The sequence below is a fragment of the Pelophylax lessonae genome, assembly GCF_965119305.1.
Source record: "Pelophylax lessonae genome assembly, chromosome: 2".
NCBI classification, from domain to species: Eukaryota; Metazoa; Chordata; class Amphibia; order Anura; family Ranidae; genus Pelophylax; species Pelophylax lessonae.
Window position 1 is genome coordinate 356876229 of NC_138769.1, and position 22074 is coordinate 356898302.

Consider the following 22074-nt stretch of genomic DNA (forward strand, 5'->3'; position numbering starts at 1 on the left):
TTCATAATACTGAGCGTGAAAATATTTTAAAACAGGATTCTTGTATTGATAAGAATTTTATTTGTAATAGTTTCCTTTGTAAGTACTTGACAGGGACAAGGAAGTTCAGTAAAGTGCGCTGTTGATATAACTAGCTGCTAAAATCCTTGTCATTTTGTTCACCCAGTCTTGTAATTTACAAACTTCTACCATGGGACAAAGTCTGGAGAGTAACCTCTATTCATGTGTCCAAATGTTCCCCTTCCTATGTTACCTGCCTGCTTGTTGGACTATGACTGAACAATATCATGTAGGCCCTTCTGTGCTTCCATCTGCAAGTAAAATGCTTAAGCAAACCCCTATTTCCTCCACTGTCTGAATACATGATAAGCTTGATTTGCTAAAGGCATTACTTTCCAGTATAATGTCTGTGAAGAATCTCATTTATCCAGGTCATGGTATAGCTGGTGGTAGCAAATAAAATGCAAATAGACTTATGCTGTAACGTTGAAGATGTTTCTTAGGTTATCCTAGCCACTTATTCAGTTCTAATGAGTGCCAGCATTTATCACCATCTGCCTTGACCATGGAATGTGTCAATGCAAATGTTCATTGTCCAAGACCAGGAATGGGAAGTGTGAAATTTCTAGGATCACCCTGTTCTAGTTACATAACCCCATCCTTTGTGTCAAGAAGTCTGCATAGCTTTTAATCCTTCGATTAACATGGCTGAAGGTGTGAATTGTTGTTGAATATCTGGGGTAAAGATGGCAATATATGTGGGAAGACAGACTGGGGTTGCATGTGAACAGTCTATTTCCTTTTAATAAATCAAGCCTATTGTGTCAAAGGTCCTTATTCCTGTTCAGAGATAGATGTTCTAATCATTGCAGTGCCTTCACTGCTTATCTTCACGTTTCCCCCATCACTGAGTTTTCAGTATGTAATACAATGCTGATTTTGTTGGATACCTGCCCCCCCCCCCCAAGGAGCACTGTGGTTCCTTCCACCAGGTACTACGTCAATACTGTGTCCAGTAGTGAAGTGCAGGTCGGGGAGGAACCACAGAGCCTAGAGAAGGATGAGGCATCCAGATACAGAAGATTATTCAGGCAGTGATAGCTCTGCAACAGAGCAAAGTGGGCAGCGGAACAAGTGAGAAATGCAACTCTGGTCATATACCCTAAACTTATTGACTGATGTGGTTTTCATTTGAGATGATAATGCTTACATAAGTACTGAGATTGCTACACTATAAATCTAAAAAAAACCTGCACTTACAGTGATAGTTCTTAATACATTTATATCTCTCTTATAATACAGTATGTACCATCAAGTGATTATAATTGCATCTGCTTTGCACATTCCAGTAGCTTCAGATGTCTTGATATTTTTTAGCTATACTTAGTATGGTCTCCAGACAGGCTCATCCATTCTCCCGCTGCTGGCCAAAGTTGTGGGAGAATTACTATGGCTTCCATCTGCATCCACTCCATCACTCTGGTTGGCCAGGTTGTGATTCATCAAGTTATTCCCAGCTGCCACACTAGTGCAAGAAGAAAGCATTCGTGAAGGAGAACGTTCTCCAGCAACCATGGAGAAATGGTATGATCCAGAAGATGTGCCATAGTATAAATGATAAGGTGAAGCATTGGTTTGGAATGGTCCACTTTGGTTTTGAGATGAACCAGGATATGGTGGAGGAAGATATGTGGGATGGAAACGTGTTGTGGTAGGCATACCTGTCACACTAATGCCTCCTATTCCAGCTGTTGAGGGAGAAGCCGTGTAGGAAAACGCAGAAGACATGGCTCCAGGATAGTGCACTCGAGCATCTGAGAATCTTGTCTCTGAGAGAGATGGCAAAGTAGAAAAGGAACGATCAAATGTCCGTGGATCTGAGAAAGGGCTTAGATCTGTTGCTGCAGTTAAAAGAATAAACAAAGCTTAGTTAATTGTGAATGATAAACTACAAAATGTAACCATACATCAAACCTGTATCCGCATAAACATTTACATAAATCTTTTTGTGCTACAAAATAATATTATAACAGGCAGGGCTTCATGTCATTGACGCCACTTCTGCTGAATGGTCAGTAATAAAGTGGGGCAAAGAGAACGATTCTGAGCACACAACGAGGAGAGTTTTCTAGTGCTGATAGTAGACACCAATTATATGTGTGGACATTTTGTATGTTTTAAAATATTTTTAATAAACCTGATTACACTATTGCGGGTTTCTCTAAGGTGTAACTAGAAGTAAGGGAAAATCAGTTAAGTTCTGCAACTATAATACCTGTCTACAGCCTAATTTGCTGTCTACAGCCTAACTATTTCATTTTTGTATTATATAATAAAATATACACATTATAACCAATAATAGACCTGTAAACAGCAGCAGTAGTAAATTGGACAGACATGGCAAAGGTAAATCACAACTTCCACTAACACTACTAATTACTATTGTAATTTTACAGATACATTGATGTAATGTGTCATGTGTACTTTTTCAGATGTGGGAAAGTTTACACAAATTCCCCATTGATAAGAAGGGAATTTTAGCTGCCATGCCATGTAATGGATTAAACGGTTAACCCAAAGGAAGATGCCTTGTTAATTGCACAGCATAAACTGTTTACTTCATTGCGTGCATCCCCATGTTACACATAATCTGAAGAATTTACACATGGGGCGAGTAGAGTTTTTAATGCATTTCTCAGATGCACTGCAGTTTGTATATATTCATATACTGTATATAGTTAAATAAACAAATGTATATATGTATGTTGCATTTATACTCATAATATGCGTTGTCCACTTTTATATTGTCCTATGTGGCACAGCCGACTGGCTAGAGTGTTGAAGTGCACTTTGACTTTGCCAATCAAAATATTTCAAGGATATGTTTATTTTCTTCTCAAAATCACACCAGCTGCTTCACCAAGTGAATGAACCCATTTATCCCTAAGAATTTGGCCATTGTAAGGTTGAGCCCAGGGACCAAGAGCTTCCAAATCTGACCTGATATATCTACGGAAATGTCAATGTTTTGGATTGGGAAAGCGGCGAGGTGTGGTATGTATATAAATTAGAAGCCATGTAGAGGTCAGAACTGCTGATTAGTTGTGTCCGTGTTCCTGGTTTATGGTGTCATTGCTTACGCTTTACTAATAATCTGTCTTCTCTAACCTCTAGCAATTCTGCCATGTTAAACACTGTCTTGCCCAAGATAATAAGTTAACTGGAGATAAGAAATCTGTAAAATATTTTCTTAAAGTATAACTAAAGGCAAAACAGTTTTTAGTTTTGGATAGAGTTGCAGAGGGATTTGAACCCCTGTCAGTTTTTTATTGCTGTCTGTGCCTCAGTTAAGGAGATTCACCCTCTCTATTTGTCCTGTTTACCACTATTATTGAAAGGGAAAGTAAAAGAAAATAGCAAATTTTGGGTTTTCCCCAGAAAAGTAATAGAAGGGAAATCTTCCAATGGGTACACTAGTGCTGGTGACCTGGGGGTCCCCAGGGAATTTCTACTTTAAATATTGAGAGATGGCTTGAGGATTATGCAAGTGCCCAGAGACCAGTGCCCCATCCACATTACGTTTTTTTTTTATGTAATGTATCTTCATCTGTTTCAGAGCAAATTTAGAAATGAAGGCAAATTCATCCACATTTGTAAATATTTTTTTTCATTGTTCGGGGCAGTTTGCTAGAGGCAAGTGCAGAGGATGCATTTCAGCAAATATGAATGAGAATGATAGGGTAGAATTAATAGTGAGTCATTTACAAACTCATTCAAAGCAATAGCTGCCACTGAAAGTAAGTGTAGTACTGTATTTTCCTTCGTATAAGACGACTTTTTAACCTCAAAAAAATCCCCAAAAAGGGGGGGGGGGGTCGCCTTATACACCGAGTAAAAAATCTCCAAGGTAAAAAAGTAAGTGTAATCTCTCTAAGCGCTGGCTGTTTGTGCCCTATTAATCTCCAAGGTACCATAAGTACTGTAATCGTAATCTCTAATATACCTCCAAGGTACGTAAGTACGTACTGTAAGTAAGTATTACTGGTAGATGTAATCTCTCAAGGTGCTGGCTGTGCGGGAATCCTGTACTGGTATACCGTATGTACCGTAGCTTTGGCTACATACAGTATACTGCGCTGAGCCAATCACGGTGAGCGATGCATTCTATTATTGAATGCAAAGCCTGCTCGGATTGGCGGAGTCAGAGAGAGTAACATCATCCCGCCTCTCTGACTCCGCCAATCTGAGCAGGCTTTGCATTCAATAATAGAATACATCGGTCACCATGATTGGCTCAGCGTGCTATACTGTATGTAGCCGAAGCTACGGTACATAAGGTATACTGGTACAGGATTTCTGCACAGCCAGTGCCTTGAGAGATTACATACAATACCTACCTTGGAGATATATGAGAGATTACATTTACAGTACTTACGGTACCTTGGAGATTAATAGGGCACAGACAGCGAGTGCTTTGAGAGATTACACTTACTTACTTACCTTGGAAATTTTTAAACTCGGCGTATAAGGCGACCTCCCCATTACACCTAATACTTTCGTACAGTACCTTGAAGATATTTGAGAAATCTGAGAAATCTGATGTTTTTCAATGGTGTTGCCTTGCTTCGGAATGGGGGTAGTCTTATATGGCGAGTATAGCCCAAAACCTATGTTTTAACTTGAAAATTAGGGGGTTTGTTAAATACGCCCAGTCGTCTTATACACCAGAAAGTACGGTATATACTGTATACAGTGAATGCTACAGGGAGATCTGGATTTCTCTATAAAGAACCTGTGGAAGATGAATTCTTCTAATCTGGTTTTAAAATGTTATGAAATTTCTGATTGAAATCCAATTGTTTCTGGCTTTACAAATAATATGGGAGTTGGGGGGGTCGGGTGGTGATGTTGTACATGTATAAGAATTCTGTGGAGTTCTACTTGTGTGGAGTGAAGTAGACCTGTATTGTCTGTATAGGTCATAGAGTTTTATTGTCAATGGTGCAAAATGAGAGGGCATATCGATTGCCTTATACTAGGTGCTAAATCTAAATGCTCATAATACAGAACATTGTCAAATGGAATTTTTGAAAATCAGTTACCCCCTTTAAACATAAAGTAAAACTGTGGCCTCCCAATAAAAAAAATATTTGCTGCAGCACTATATTATAAGTGTATCTGCACTTATGTATGCTTTGTGCATGGTTGTGGTGTGGTGGTGAAGGTTTTTAGGGGTTAAAATAAGCAGTGAGGAGGTGACATGTCTCATCACCATCTGTTTAATGCCCTCTGAAAGTTGATTGACCACAGATCACCTTTCACAGGGCTAATGCTAATGTGAACTGACTCGAAGTCCCCTTGCAAAGTCCCTTAAATATCTGTTGGTCCTGCCAGTAAATACCCAGGATTACCTACAAAAAAAAAAATCAAAAAGGATATTACAAGCTTTCAGTGTGATGAGTCCCCTGCACTTCTTTCTTCTAGTTCTGTGGAAATCTTCCATCCTCCAATATCCCCTACACCCGGCTGCTACAATCTTCTGAAATTACTGGGTTAATAGAACTGGGGAGTTGTCATAGGTTCTCATTAGGAGTGCTCAACTATACTTACCCTTTCTCAGCTACTCTATTTATCAAAGCCATTACAACAGATTCTAGGAATGAAACTTAAAGTGACTGTAAAGTCTCGTTTTTTTTCCTATAAAAATAAAAAAAATGTATACTTACCTGCTCTGTTACAGTGGATTTGCACAGAGCAGCCCAGATCCTCCTCTTCTCAGGTCCCTATTCGGAGCTCCTGGCCCCTTCCTCCTGTTCAGTGCCCCCCCCAACAAGCAGCTTGCTATGGGGGCACCAGAGCCGAGTCACAGCTCCCTGTGCCCATTCAGACACGGAGCCCCGCTCTGCCCCTCCCCCTTTCTCCCCTTTTTGGCTAGCTGACTTTGATTGACAGCAGCGGGAGCCAATGGTGCTTGCCAATCAGAAGGAAGAATCTCGGACAGCTAAGATACCCATGGACATCGCTGGACAGAGAGGGAACTCAGGTAAGTATTAGGGGGGCTGCTGCACACACAAGGCTTTGTATCTTAATGCATAGAATGCAAAAAACCCTTCTGACTTTACAACCCCTTTAATCTATGAATGGAGGGGCAGGCCTTTCAATCATCTACTCCATCCTCCATTCATAGATCTTGTTTCATTCATAGAAGCTGTATGGCTGTAAAGCTAGTCGGAAAGGGCAGGCATAGTCAGACACTCTTGATGAGAGCCTGTGACAGCACCCACAGCTCTATTAACCCCTGCAGCATGCAAAGATTATGGCACCAGGGGTGGCATTGGAGGACAGAAGATTTCTACCAAAAGTCCACCTAATGAAGATTCCTGAGTGGTAACAGTAAGCACTGCTTCTAAATGCAGAGTGTAGTTCCAACTCTCATGTAGGCTTTACTTTCTTGAACTAGAATGGAATGAAAAATGTTGCAGGGAGCATGCCTATCAGTATTGTAGGTTCTGATTCACAAGTCTTTAGCTTGTCAGTTAGTACCTGCCTCTTTTGCTAAAATTCCTCCGATTGTGAACTGAGGTGTCTGGGAAGTCTGTGAGACACAAATAAAGGGGGATTTGGCTCAGTCAAGAAAAGGTAAAGGAGTTTTTATTTAATTTGTGAGACTTGTGCATCACATACGTAGTACTTGGATTCAGGACTTGTTTAGACTGTCATACAGGAGCCTTCCTTTGTGTGTTCAATCAAATAATACACATATATGTATATATCTTCATAAAGTGATACTAAAATCTTTTTTTTTTTTTAATAAAAAACATTTTATACTTACCTGCTCTGTGCAGTGGTTTTGCACAGAGCGGCCCAGATCCCCCTCTACTCAGGTCCCTTGCTGGCGCTCCTGTCCCCTGCCTCCTGCTGAGTGCCCCCACAGCAAGCAGCTTGCTATGGGGTCACCCGAGCCGCTGCTCTGTGTGTCCATTCACACATACGTTGCTCCTCGGGAGTGAGCATGGGGGGAGCGCACGCCTGCCGGAGACACACGTGCATGGCGATTCACAAGAGGGGAAGCTGATCTGCGGGCCGCCAGCTGGGATTGCTGCCAGGCAGCCGCGATCACTCCCTGGGAAGGCAGAACCATGGTCTGCCGTTGTAAACATGGCATACCGTTGTTCTGTCAGTTATCATCACAGGAACCCTGTGTTACTCCTATTTAGGAACACAGGTCCCTGTGTTGATCCAATAAGCCCATCCCCCCCACAGTTATAAAACACCCCCTAGGCTCACACTTAACCCTTTGATCGCCCCTGGGTTAACCCCTTCCCTGCCAGTGTCATTATTACAGTAACAGTGCATATGTTTAGCACTCATTACTATAGTAATGTAACTGGTGCCCCCTAAGGTGTCAAAAATGTAAGTTAGGGGTCTGATCTGTCAGCTGCAATGTCGCAGTCCTGACAAAAATCGCTGATCGCCACCATTACTAGTAAAAAAAAAAAAAAAATTATATACACAGTATCTTTCCCCTAGTTTGTAGATGCAATAACTTTTGCGCAAACCAATCGAAATACGCTTATTGGGATTTTTTTTTTTTAACAAAAATATGTAGCAGAATACGAATTGGCCTAAAATGATGAAAAAATTAAATTTTTACATTTTATGTTATATAGCAGAAAATGAAATATATATATATATTTTTTTTTCAGAATTGTCGCTCTTTTTTGTTTATAGCGCAAAGAATAAAAATTGCCCAGGTGATCAAAAACCACCAAAAGAAAGCTCTGTTTGTGGGAAAAAAGGACATACATTTTATTTGGGTACAGGGTCGCACGACCACGGAATTGTCAGTTAAAATAAGGCAGAGCCAAATCGCAAAAAAGGGCCAGGTCATTAAGGGGGTGAAACCTTCCGCTCCAGAAGTGGTTAATGCACATGATAAAGTGGACTAATATGTAACAAAATACCTTTTTGTATGACAAATATATGTATTCCAACAGGATTAATTTTGCTTTACATCTCTCTCTCTCTGCTATACATGCCACCTAATCAGTTTCAGAATAGTTAGAATGGTTTGCCAAGAATTTCGATTTAGAATATGGAAACTTCCAACTCCTGCTGACTTTAGATATTGGCCCTAAAATAACAGTATATGTTGTTTCTCTCATAGCTGGATTCTTGTGGGGAACAGGAAATTCCTATGTTTGCTACTAGATGTCAGACACAATTATGGTTCAGCAGCTGTATAATGTTCAGGTCTCTTTTATTCCAAAAAGGACAGGGTTTTATATGTTTTCCTTAAGATCAGCTCAAACAAGAAAAACATTTACAATAATTGTAGCTAGACCGAGAAGTAGTGCATGTATGTGAGGGTTGGGCTGTGTTAGTGGGGTAGCCTCAGTAGCATTTTTTTTAGGAAATAATAAAAAAAAGTGTGTTTTGGTTAGGAATGCCTTTTTGATATTGGAAGTCACTCAATATTAAAGATTTGGAATAAAAAGTAAAGTATCACATCAACAAAATATACTGTAGTCATACATTACTGGACCTTCCACAAAGATATGACACACTTGAACCTCACCAGCAACAATTAGATGCACAGAAATATATTAGAGGAGAGCTTGAATGTAAGTTCCACCTACGGTGGCTGTCACAAAAATCTCTGTCCTGGAAAGAAAAGTCTAAAGAGACTGATAGTGTTCTTTCTGGCTTATGACAGATGAGAGATTTTACAATGTATGGCTAATAAGATATAAACAAACCAGTTCCATGCGTTATATCCTGCTTTTTTATGTCTCCTAAAGAGCCTCTATCATGACCATTAAAATCTAGGGGAGGTGAGGTCAATATTTTATAGTGTTCATTTGACTCCTTAGCTAGGTCCCAGATCTTGAGAGGTGAAGTACATATTCAGAATCACTGGAAAGGATTGTGTTCTCTGAAATCAGTACGCTACCTACATGTCCATTGCAAGGAAAAACATTTGTATTGTTCTAGTCAGGGATAAAGTGTAAAAAGTGTCCCTATAACCATGTGAATTTTCAGGCCCTTTCTTCATAAATCCTCGAGACCCAGATTGTTTTTTTTTTTCATTTTCGGCAATGTCTCGGTTCCACGTGTTATATTTTTTTAGGTTTTGTAGTCTACCCTAGCACATTATACAACATTTTTTTTAGAAGGGGGGGGGCTTTATTTGGTCACACATTTGAATACATACACTTTGAATTCTTTGTAAATGCTAGGAACAAAAAAAAGCATTTTCATAATTTTTTTACCAACACGCTGTATGTGTTTTACTAGGGGAAAAAAGGGGAACTTTATTCCCCTTTCGACACCACATTGCTGTGCATGTGGGGGGGGGGGGGTAGTTTGCATAAATCGTTAGTGCAATAGTAAGGTAAAATTACATTGGAGGGAACAAATTAGAGCAACTGCAACACTTTTACATGTTTGCATTTGCTAAAAATTTTAATGACATTGCTTTAATTTCTGTGAACATTTGATGCTTACGCAATGAATGCAAATGTCATTCAGGTCATCTGACTTCATTGTTGCAACATGAGGATTAATCTGGGGAGGGAATGAGGGATCAAAATACATTGTATATTAATTTACTAAAATGTATTTTTTTGTTTTATATCATGTTTTGTTTTCATGAGGGGTTCGGATATGATCAGATCCAACCCTCCATGAAGGTGTGAAGCAATAGATTACTCATAATTGTTTCAAAACAGCCCTGGGACTCAAGTGGTTAAGAATGTAATAGGAAATGTGTTAAGGCTCGTACACACTATAAGAAAATTTGGCAAAATTTTTCGTCCGAGGAATTTTCTTCTGATTTTTGTATAGTGTTTACACAACTTTCGACCTTTTCGTACAAAAATTCCTGAAGAAACAAACTCATATGGAAACAGAATTAACGATTTTTGTTTAATGTGTACCATTTTCCAATGATTTTTGTTCAAGAAAATTCAGAAAAGAAAGACTGCGCATGATCAGAAACAGTAAACAACAAAAAAAACTTTTGTCGTACGAGAATTTTCGCACGGGAATTTTCATTCATGGGTTCCAATTTGCTGTGAAACAACTAGGAAAATCAGACGATTGTTTGCCGAATTTCTTATAGTGTGTACCCCACCTAATTGTGTTTGGTCAATTTTATTTAAAGTTTTTTACTTTACATATTGATAGATGTTTTACATTTTTGTGACCAATTTTGATTTTTCAGATAAACACTTAGGTCACATTCACCCATGTTTTTTTAGCACATACCAACACATGTACATAGGTTAGCCATTGTGTTAAATAGTCTCAACAGTTTTCTACTGCACTTTTTTCAACATATAGGGAGACAGTACAGTTCCAATATAATTTAAGACTATGGGTTAAGGCCCTTACAATCTACTTCTGCTTTCATGCATATACTACCTGCATGTATGAAAGCAAATATTAAAAATACATATATAATAGTTGTAAGCTCCTTAAAGGGGTTTTAAAGGTTCAGATTTTTAAAATTAAATTAACAATCATGTTATACTTACCTGCTCTGTGCAAGGGTTTTGCAAAGAGCAGCCCCATCGGCGCTCCTCCCCTTTATTGGATGCTACCATGGAGAATTACTTTCCGTGGCGGCACCCGTCCATTGACACAGCAGGACTTAGCCCCGCCCCCCCGCTCCCATGTCACTGGATTTGATTGACAGCAGTGGGAGCCAATGAGGACAGAGACAGTGACTGGAGCTGCTGGGCTCATGCACATTACTAGAACGGATGGGCTTAGGTAAAAAAAAAGAGGGGGCTCTGGGGGGCAGCTGCAACAAAGAAGGTTTTTTACCTTAATGCAAAAATACATTGAGGTGAAAAACCTTGATATTTTACAGTCACTTTAAAGGCAGGGATTGATATGAAAAGTAAGTAAAGTGCTGCATAAAATGTTCAGCACTATTTAAACAGCCTCTTTACACATTACATTTTATTTCTTTGACAGGACTAAACACATAGGGGTTGATTTACTTGAACTGGAGAATGCAAAATCTGGTGCAGCTCTGCATGGTAGCCAATCAGCTTCCAACTTCAGCTTGTTCAAAGCTTTGACAAAAAAAAAAAAAAAAAAAAAAAAGGTTATTGGTTTCTATGCAGAGCTGCACCAGGTTTCGCAATCTCCAGTTTTAGTAAACAAACCCCTATAGACTTACATAATAAAGCAGTGTAGTAACCCATAGCAAATCATCACCATTCATTATTTTGAGCATCCAGAACAATGAAAGATGATTATTAACTGCTTGCTATGATTTACTACAGATTTAAATCTAGATCAATTAAATGGCCTTTTCTGTAGATTAAAATAATGATACAAATACAGAACATAGTTTGTTCTCATGGGAGGCCGACAAGACGATCAATACCTTATTCACTGCTTCTGGCAAAATGAAGTGATGCCTTCCCACAGGAGAAACTTTGTGGAAGCTACTTAACAAAATATGGTATTCTTCACTGCCCCTAGCATGACCACATAAGCAGAACGCTTACACATATAAATACATGTGCTTTTATATACACACACATACATTCACGTGCTTGCCTTTCAGTAGTGCTGGCACTTGCAATGACAACTCGGCAGTGTTCTGTTTAATTGCATGCCAAATACCTCTTGCTTAGGGGCATTTCCCATGGAGATGAAAAAGCCCTTGTTTCCAGTCCCAAAATATTGTAAACGGTTATGCTGCCAGAAGTGACAACTTGGTTATGAGGAAACAGTGAAGGATAACTGTTCTAAAACATCCAGAATTTACCAAGTCACCTTATAATCTTTATCATAAACTTAGTAATGACATGTTTCAAAGCTATTACCAATAAAGAGAAATCAGCCTTCCTATCGTTTATTTATTATTTATGCACAAAACTAACCTCTTCTTTTTTCAGCAATCTAAAAATGTTGGTACTCTACCGGTTTGGCGGTGAAAAAAGAAATTATGAATCTGTTTCACAAAACAATTTGTTTATTCAAATATATCTCTGTCTCTTATTAATTGTGTGGTAGAGGGGCAAGATGCCGATGAAATTTGTAAAATTGATGTCAGGCAGCTATACTGGAACTACACATATTTTAAAAGTCAACATTTGAGCCATGCTTTAAATTTAGTGCCCCACAAGTCTTTTTTCTTTAAGCGTTAAAACTTCTTTACTAAGATATCCAGTAGCAAGTATGGAAGTCATGATATGGAGCAAGTGCAGAAATTGTCTATGCGTCTGACAAAAATTTAGAATGTCAGCTCACACTGGTTGGGTACCCTATGGTTTTCCTTTTTCCCATATTCACTCAGGGCGTTCATTTTTTGTATTTAAAATGCTATTTGTACTGATAGAAATGTGGAGACTTTCATTGCTGATCTTAATTGGAAAGGCTAGCTGCCTGACTGTTTCTGGCTTAAAGAAAACATGCACTTGCAATTTAAGTCCTTCGTCACTGAAACCTAGATGCCCTGCCCTGAAGCCTAGAGCCTGCTTGACTTAATAATTTAACACTAACTCTATAATTCATTTGCATTTCTAAACATTTTTTTTGTTTAAGAAAATTTAAAGCTTTTCTTCGGAAACAACAATTTAAAGCCCAACTCCAGGCAAAATAAAAAATATTTCCATGAGGTCGGGCTGTGCCTGCACTGCACAGGTTCACTACTCGTTTTGTCAAGGGGTGAGGAGAAAGCTTATACTCACCCGATCATTCATTTCACTCCATAGTCCAGCTGTGTAATGGTCTATGGAGCCTGCTCTCGGCTTGATGACATAAGGAACAGCCCACAATTCAAGACTGCTGGAGCACGGGGGCGCCAGACCAGTCTTGTGCTGGGAGAATAAGATTATTAGGTAAGTATATCTACTTTCTTCTCTCCCCTAGGCAAAATTGAGCAGTTAAATCGTGCAATGCGGGGACACAGCCAAACTACATGGGAAACCTTTTTTTTTTTGCCCAGAGTTGGGCTTTAATAATAGCCCTGCATTGTCTTTTTCTATTATAGGCTGACAATTTTTATTTTTTTTCTAAATAGATTTAAGATTATTTTTGTAACAGTGTAATTGGATGTGAAAATTTGAGTATTTAATGGAGGCATGCTGCAATCTTTAAACTGCAGTTTAATTTGACAGCTTAAGACCCCTTTCACATGGGCTTTCCAATCAGGTCTGCCTGTCAGTTTTTCATGCGGACCTAATCGGATGCTCCATGCACCCCTATGGAGCAGCGGATGTCAGCTGTGACATGTCTGCTGACACCTGTTGCTATCCAATTCGATCCTGTCCGTGAAATCCAGATGGAGGATAACCCTGTTTTCCATCTGTCTGAAGGATCGGATCAGATAGGATCGAATAAAAACGGACAGGTGATTCGTTTTCATCCTATCACTCATAAAGGAAAGCGGGGCTCTGACAGACCTATCTCAGCACAGTAAGCGGAGACGGACCAGTCATCCGCCTGCTCAGCAGGGATCGGTGGGTCGTGGAAAGCCTGTGTGAAAGGACCCTATGGCTTTTAATATTTGAATGAAACCTTCAGCATGCATCTGATCACAATACCATAGCTGACACTCAAATTGGTTCCGAATCATTTATGTCAGTAATAAGTAGCTTTCAATATCATCTGGATCTGAAAGGTAGCAGCTTTTACCTGTCAATGGGGAAACAAAGATTAATGTTCTATCAGCATTAGGCTGTGGAACTTTAATCTACAAACTGTAGTTGGTAAGGTATTAATCTATCACTTCTCCTGGGTAAATTCTTACCTATCCTTCTTTGCCCTTTGCTCTGTTTGGCACAAGGAACATGGAAGATAATGTGATCTACTTCATGCAACAGAGCTAGGACAATCAGCATTGTCACATGGGGAGTCCCTAGCCCTGTATAAGTTATGACTTCTTCAGCTCATAGCTAACACAGGACTAACTCTCCTGCACAAAGCAGTATAGGAGCAAAAAAGAAGGTGAGTTTATGTTGCTGGAGAGGGCTAAATTGAGTGAGCACATTGTTTTTCATTACATGAGCAAAGCACAGTTTCACTTTAAATACTTTAAGGCGATGTAAGACAAAGTAGATCATAAAATCACATAACTAATTCTAGACCATGTAGAAAACTGCACCAATGGATTTTTTTTTTTATCATACCTTGTATTTGAGACTGAGCTTGGCTGCTGAATGGGTTTGGGTTAGTCAGTGATGGTCGTGGATTTGGGTTGGGCTGAACCCTTATACTTTGCCGGCGTATAAGCTCAAGATCACTGTAGCGTTCTGTATAATGCTTCCCCTGTTCTTCAAGTTTCTGGCGGTGCCCTGAAATAACCAGAAGTAAATAGCAAATTAATCAGATGCAAGAGGCTACAGCTGAAACCATGTTTATGTGTAAAATCAGAACTGATATCCAGTGGGATTATTAAGCAAAGCTTGCACATGGGCATCTGTTCTACAAAATATTCTTTTACACTTGTTTTATTGTCATGACCACATAAAAAAAAAAATCTCTAATATAATTTTCTAAATAATGCTGGGTCGTTGCTCAGATGATTTATTATATTATATTCTATTATTATGACCTCTCAGGCTGCCATAATCTTGAGGCATGACCCCAACCAAAAAGCTCAGCTTGGTCATCTAGTGTGGGGGTTGGATATAGGACCTTTCATCCTGTAATTTTTGTGAAGTGTAAAACCTAGTTACAATTTGTGACTTATTTTTTGCTAGGAAATGCCTTAAGTAATGGTAAAAACAACTATAGTTCCACTTTAGAAAAGGAGCAATAGCTATTAAGGAAATAATATGGAAAGGTTGTGAGTCCATAGATTCTGCCAACTATTATGTTTTCTATAGGGACATTGAAATAACACATTAGGAACATTTGTTGTTATAAGCAAGATGGAAAAAAGCTGTATATGAATTTGAATTTGCACATGTAAGATTATGTACATTAAAGTAAACTTGTCCTTTGCCCAGGGCAAAGCAACAGGTTTATTTTAATAGCATCCCCATCAGCAGCATGTAATGTCTTTCTTTTTGCCCCCCCCCCATCCACTGTGTTCAGCCACTGGCAGTGAAGAAAATACCTCCTGTGTCATAGTGATAATGTCACTGGTTACTGGATTGGTCACTGCTAAAAGCTTACACGGGATTAACTCTCCTTCACTCCAGAAGGCTAAATGGAGCTGCAGGAGAGCAAATGGAAGGTAAATACACCATATTACCAAAAGTATTGGGACGCCTGCCTTTACACACACATGAACTTTAATGGCATCCAAGTCTTAGTCCGTAGGGTTTAATATTAAGTTGGCCCACCCTTTGCAGGTATAACAGCTTCAACTCCTCTGGGAAGGCTGTCCACAAGGTTTAGGAGTGTGTCTATGGAAATGTTTGATCATTCTTCCAGAAGCACATTTGTGAGGTCAGACACTGATTTGGATGAGAAGGCCTAGCTCGCATTCTCCACTCTAATTCATCCCAAAGGTGTTTTATTTGGTTGAGGTCAGGACCCTATGCAGGCCAGTCAAGTTTCTCCACCCCAAACTCGCTCCATGTCTTTATGAACCTTGCTCTGTGCATTAATCCAAATCATTTGGTGGAGGGGGGATTATGGTGTGGTGTTATTTTTCAGGGGTTGGGCTTGGCCCCTTAGTTGCAGTAAGGGGAACTCTTAAGGCGTCAGGATTCCAAGACATTTTAGACAATTTCATGCTCCCGACGTTGTGGGAACAGTTCTGGGATGGCCCCTTCCTGTTTCAACATGACTGCACACCAGTGCACAAACAAGGTCCATAAAGACATGGATAAGCGAGTTAGGGGTGGAGGAACTTGACTGGCCTGCAACTGGATAGAACACCTTTGGGATGAATTAGGACAGAGACTGGGAGCCAGGCTTTCTCATCCAAAATCAGTGCCTGACCTCCCAAATGCGCTTCTGGAAGAATGGTGAAACATTCCCTTAGACACACTCCTAATTCTTGTTGACAACCTTCCGAGAGGAGTTGAAGCTGTTATAGTTGCAAAGGGTGGGCCAACTCAATATTTAACCCTACGGACTAAAACTGGGATGCCATTAAAGTTTATTTGCATGTATTATTTTTGATAATATAGTATATGTGCAACTGGTAAGGCTGACATTGAAGTGGAATTGTTGATTTGCCTTCATGGACAAAACACTGGTTCATTTTAGGAAACAGTTGTAAAATATTCAATATGTCATTGGTTTTAACCGTAATAGTGATAAGTGCTGATGAACCATACAAGCAGTAGAAAAGACAATTTGAACAATTTGGACAGTATAAACAACTGTAAAGAATGATTAACCAACATACTAAGTATAATGTTACAAGACTGCTAGCTGATATAAATGCTAAAATGGGAAAAGATGAAGCTTATAGACCAACAATAGGCTCCTTCAATTTGCATTAATTAAGCAATGGTAATCAAAGAAGATTTTTGGTTGATTGTGCATTTGAGCAAATGTATGAAAATGAGCAGTACAGATTGTGATAATAAAAGCATACTTACTGCAACATGGATATTACCCAATGACAACTCAAACCAGATAGATTACTGTCTATCTGATAGAAGGCATGGAAGAAATATAATAAATGTCCATTTGAGACACAACATATTATAGTACTCTCATATAGACAAAAAATGTTATGTAAGAACATATGGAAAAGAACAAGGGTAAAGTGACTTGTCTTTAATAAACTGAGTACAGATGGAAGTATAAAGTAGCAATATGGCAAATAATTAAAAACTCTTAAGACAGACAAAGTAGGAAATAAATAAGAAATAGCGGAAAGTACATAACTATTAAGAGACTCAGCAAAAATGTTCTTGGCCACCAACGAGGAGAAGGGAAGAAAACTGGTTTAATATGCAGGATAAAAAGACAAAAGAAAAAGCGATATATTAATTAAATGAAAATAATAACATAAAATAAGAAAAGTAATAAAATATGCAAAAGAACAGAAAAATAGTTAAAAACAGAAGAGCGGTTTGTAAGAAAAAAGATCAATTTAGAAATCAGCTTAATGAGTTCTTTAGAGTAAAGAAAAATCTTTAACCACAAATAATAATAAATATGGAAACCTAATTGGGAAATATAAGACAGTACTTAAAAAATGTGCTGAGAACTCTGAAGAACTATCAAAGAAATGTAGAATATCAAAATGAAAACTGATAAGCCTGAAATGCAGTAAAGCACGAGGAGTTGATGGTATGAATTCAGAATTGACAAAACATGGAGGCCTTATTTTATGGAGGTGTATATATGAACTGATAGCTGAGTTACAAAAAGAGGCACAAATGTTAGAAAAGCAGAAAAAAGGAGTAGCTTGCCTAATCTAGAAGAAAGAACAATATTTATAATGATCTCATAAACTCCCTAAATTAACAACAAAAATGTTATCAATATATTAGAAGCTTATGTTGAAAAAATCTTGGGAGACTATCAATGTGGTTTTTGGAAAAACAGGTCAACAACAAATCAAATTTTATGCATAATGCTGGAAAAAAGTGGTGAATATAATATCAACTTACACCATCTGTTTAGATCTATAATAGTGTAAGAAGAGAACGTATGATATAAAATATTACACAAATGTAAGGATAATATTTATAAATTAAAGAACTAAAGTAAAAGTGCCAGGACAAAAAGAAGAGAAATTACAGTGAAGGTAGGAAGAGAGATGTTCCGGCATGTATGTTGCTGGATTTTAAGAGACTATAATTTTAAGAAAAAAATAAATGTTGCTAATTGGTATGAAATGCCAGCCCTCAGCAACTTTCAGAACACCCCTGCTTCACCAGACTGTTGGACTATTCTGATTGGTAAAGCTTTGGTACTTCCGGATGGTGCTAAGGTTTTCTCATTGATTCCTGCCTCCTGCACATTCCTATTGCCTGGTGTGGCAGCCAATCTTACTGATGGACACATCATATTGGCAGACTAATAGGAATTGAGATGTGGGGTGTGGGAGGGATCTATGTAGCTCTGGTACTGTCTGAAAGTTTTGGAGTTTTGTCAGACTGGCCCAGAATGGGGGCAAGGCAAGGGGTACAGTAAGCGGTTACAGATACGTATATACTATTTTCGAAGTGCACATTAGCGAAAAATCCACACTTTGGATGATTGCCATGTGTGAAACCACACTCTATTTTATTTAAAAAAAAACCCTAGTAAAAAGCTTTTTTTTTACAAATTCTTGGAAATATAAAATTTTCTTGGTGTTAATAAGGCAACCAAAAAATACATTAAAAACACATATATATCATTCAAAGTGTAGTTGCATAATTGCCAGTTAAATTTATGATCAAATGTAAAATGTACTCTTTTGATACAAAACACATAAGGGATATCTGATTCCATAAAATAACAAAAGTGCTTACTGTTAAATGCTACTCAAAATGCATTCAAATGGCTTTACATCAGCACTAATAGCCATTTAATAATTGAGTACTGTCAATGTAATTATTAAATATATATAATATCTCGCTTTTCAGCTTGTCATGATTTAGTCACATTCTAAATATTACTATTCTATTGCTGGTACATAGGACACACTGTTTATAGTAAATAGTAAGGCATAGGATTTATTAATATAATACTAAATCAATAATCATCTCACATCAAATATTCTACACACTGAATAACAGACAGTAACATCAATACACAGGAAAAAAAGATTGGGGTGTTTTCCAGGAATCAGCTGGGTGAAATTCTGCACTGCAGAAGTAACTTGAGAAATTTACTGAATTAGCAGCTAGCAAATTAAATTGTGTCCCGATCTTGAAATTAAATAATGCCTTTGGGAGATATGCGATGCTGTATTTTCATACATGTTTCCATATGACAGATCATAGTGTAGAATGCCTTTATATAAATTGTATTATTGGTTGTTTTTAGATTTTGTATTTATTTTTAGTCTCTATGATTTAAAATTGTTCAAACTTTGGGAGGAAAAGTGGCTGGAGAAAGATTACATATAAATAAAAATCTAAGAAAGGATGTCAACCAAATGAAAAACCCACACAGTGGATTTATTTTCTTATGTTCTGCTGCAGTGTAAACAAAGATATAGGTACATAGGTAAGTCTGAGGAATAGCAGTTCCAGGTCGAATGCCATATATATATATGAAATAAAGTATGCAGCATATCATGATTAGTCTAAGGTGTGGCTTCAAGGTAGAGCACAACTCACCCATGTCATATAATTTGGGATCACCCCTGATTTTAAAATTAAAATGCTACCGTCTGTATTGATTCAACACAGAACACAGTTTGTCCTGTACTTTTGTACAAGCCTTTTATCCCTTTTGTAGCAATATTACTATGGCCACTAGATGGCATCTTCCCAGCTTGCCCAGTGGCTTGTTTCACCTAGTAAACAAGCCGGTCAGGGGATCCTGAGTAATGCCAGTGACCAAATTTGGTCATGATTATATTTGGCCAATGATGTCTGGCAGTGTTACAAGCTGGCATGTTGACATTCACTGGCTGGCATGTTGACATGGTGAGCTGCCAGTCATAGCAAGAATCCGACGGGAGTAGGGTCACCACGTGCAAGTCTTCGTTTTTTTTCCCTTTTTTTTGCATTGGGTTCCCATTAAAAATCCACACTAGCCCCTTATGTAGGACAAGGTTTCATATGGATTTTGGGGGGGACCCCAAATCGTTTTGTTCTTTTTTCTTTTGCCTGGGATCGCGCTCTAAATCCATACTAGTATAGTATTAAGAAACAAGGACATTTATTTTTGTAATGTCACTTCTGCATTGTACAGGTGCACCACTTCACATGCAGGAATAAGTTGTCTCTCAAGCACGTTGTTCAAATGAAATGCGTGTTTTTAATTTTGCCCTTTAAGCAAACACACCCCCCTTTCCCACCCTGTCCTGCATTTTGCCAGCACAAATTTGTCTACCCTAGGTACAGCTTCCAATAAAGTTCAGTATACCTGTGTATATTTGCTCCAACTGACTATCCACTGAGAGCATTAACACAAATGTATCTCAACTTCAACCTACTGTAAAGCCAGTTTTTAAGGCAACAGTATGGCCTTACCAATGCTATACAGCTGGTTAAAAAATACTGCACATTCAAAAAACACATAGTTTTGTGCTTTATGGATGTGCTTTGCAGTCTACTAGCCTCTGGAATCCTGAAGCTGGAAGAGTGTTATTAAAATTAATATTGTGATTCTAAATAAAATAGAATTTGTAGGAGAGCCTGATCACATGACCTGTCAAAGGCTACCTTTCAATGATGGCACTCTCTCTTCTGCATTAGACAGAGACAACTTTGCACTTGTAGTCCATTGATACTACTTCTAGGCCCTTAACTGAAGGTTCGTACACTGGAGTATAAGGGTCCTTTTACACCTGTCTGTTCCGCCGACGGACTCCGTTCTGCTCAGCAGGGGATCGATCCGCTGATCCCCGCTGAGCAGGCGGATGACAGCTCAGTCTCCGCTCTTTGTGCGGAGACAGAGCTGTCAGATCCCCGCTGTCCTCTATGGGGGAATCAGATGAGAATGGACCGCCTGTCAGTTCTCATCTGCTTCGATCCACCAGACGGATGGAAAATAGGGTTTCCATCTGTTCAGATTTGACGGACAGGATCGGATCGGATGGCAGCGGACATGTCTCTGTTGACATCCGTTGCCCCATAGGGATGCATGGGGCATCCGATCAGGTCCGCCTGAAAAACTGACAGGTGGATTGAATCAGACCATATGTGTGAAAGGGGTCTAAGTCTGCAGGAGTCAGAGCATTGGTATGCACTAATTATGGTTACAATGCTTTGAGGGATGCAAAAATAAAAAATAAAAAAAAGTTTAAAATAAATAAATGTGCTTTTTTTCTGTTAATCAATATGGGTGCATTTATCAACTTTGTTAAAGGCAGAATTAGACCTTAAAATTTATAAGACAGTGGGCCAAGTTTTCTGAAGATAAATTCTGTCTCCAGCAGCATGGTCTGGCTCTTCATTTGCATTCATCTGTAAAAGCTGGCCACTGCTAGATGGTGCTGTCAGGAGACAGTTAGGGGAATTTACTAAAACTGGAGAGCGCAAAATCTGGTGTAGCTTTAAATAGAAAAAATTAGCTTCCAGTTTTTATGGGCAAAACTTAATTGAACAAGCTGAAGTTAGAAGCTGATTGGCTACCATGCACAGCTACACCAGATTGTGCACACTCCAGTTTTCATAAATCAACCCCAGTAGACCTTCTCTGCATTGCGCTAAATTGCTTGGGAGCAGATTTTTCAGAGTACAGCAAGAAGTACTTATAATAACCAGGCAAGAGGGTGTAGGCAATATTACTGGAAACAACACTTCTTAACAGTAAAAATAACCATCATTGGCAATTTTTCAAAGGTTGGGACAAAAATGACTGTTACATTGCACAGTTGCAATATGTGGTCATCATCATTATCAGGTTTTGTGATATTTAACACCATAAACCTTATTCACGCACTACCACACATATTACTATGCATATTATATCGAAATAAAGAAGGCAACATTAAAAGGTTTCTATGCTATGCTAGAACATAAATCTCTGCAACAGAAGAAATCTAAAGTAAGGTGCAGTTATACTATTCTATGATGGAAATGAGAAGGAAGCAGAAGTTTGTGGAATGAATTTGTTGAAAATGCTAACCAGCCAGATTGTAGTTGCAATGTGTTTACTGCAGGTTAGGGAATGAATCTTTATGACAAGCACATTTCCATTATGCAGTTTTTCAATACAGTCCTTCAGAGTATGTGTACACTAATGAGTAGACCTAATTTGTGTGTTTACCTTTCATTGCATTTACATGTGTCTAGAGTGGAATGCTTCGCAGATCATTTCTGCTGTGCGCTCTAAGAGGCGTGTCCTATTTAGGTGTGTTAAACGCAAGTTAATTATGGTTGTTTGTAATGCACCTTCATTTTCTCTTTCCCTAAGGAGAACCATTACCAAAGCACCTGAATACAAACACAATGCAAATGACGAAAAGGCTATCCAATTGCAGTGTGCATGTACCCATTTACTTAAGTTAAACCTATTGAGGGGTGGTGG

At 38.6% G+C, this 22074-nt stretch overlaps 1 protein-coding gene across 2 annotated transcripts in view; it reads right to left on the reverse strand.

The window, feature by feature from the left end:
• Positions 1-1011: 1011 nt before the first annotated feature.
• RUNX3 (RUNX family transcription factor 3) overlaps positions 1012-22074 on the reverse strand; it is a 218047-nt gene continuing 196984 nt past the window's right edge. Inside the window, exons 5-6 of one of the 2 annotated variants that reach the window (XM_082245658.1) lie at positions 14154-14318; positions 1012-1901 (exon numbers count right to left, since the gene is read on the reverse strand). In XM_082245658.1, the coding sequence (XP_082101784.1) occupies positions 1384-1901; positions 14154-14318 (683 nt within the window). In that variant the 3' untranslated portion in view covers positions 1012-1383. The remainder of the gene's footprint in view (positions 1902-14153; positions 14319-22074) is intronic. The other variant, XM_082245659.1, reaches the window with a different exon arrangement.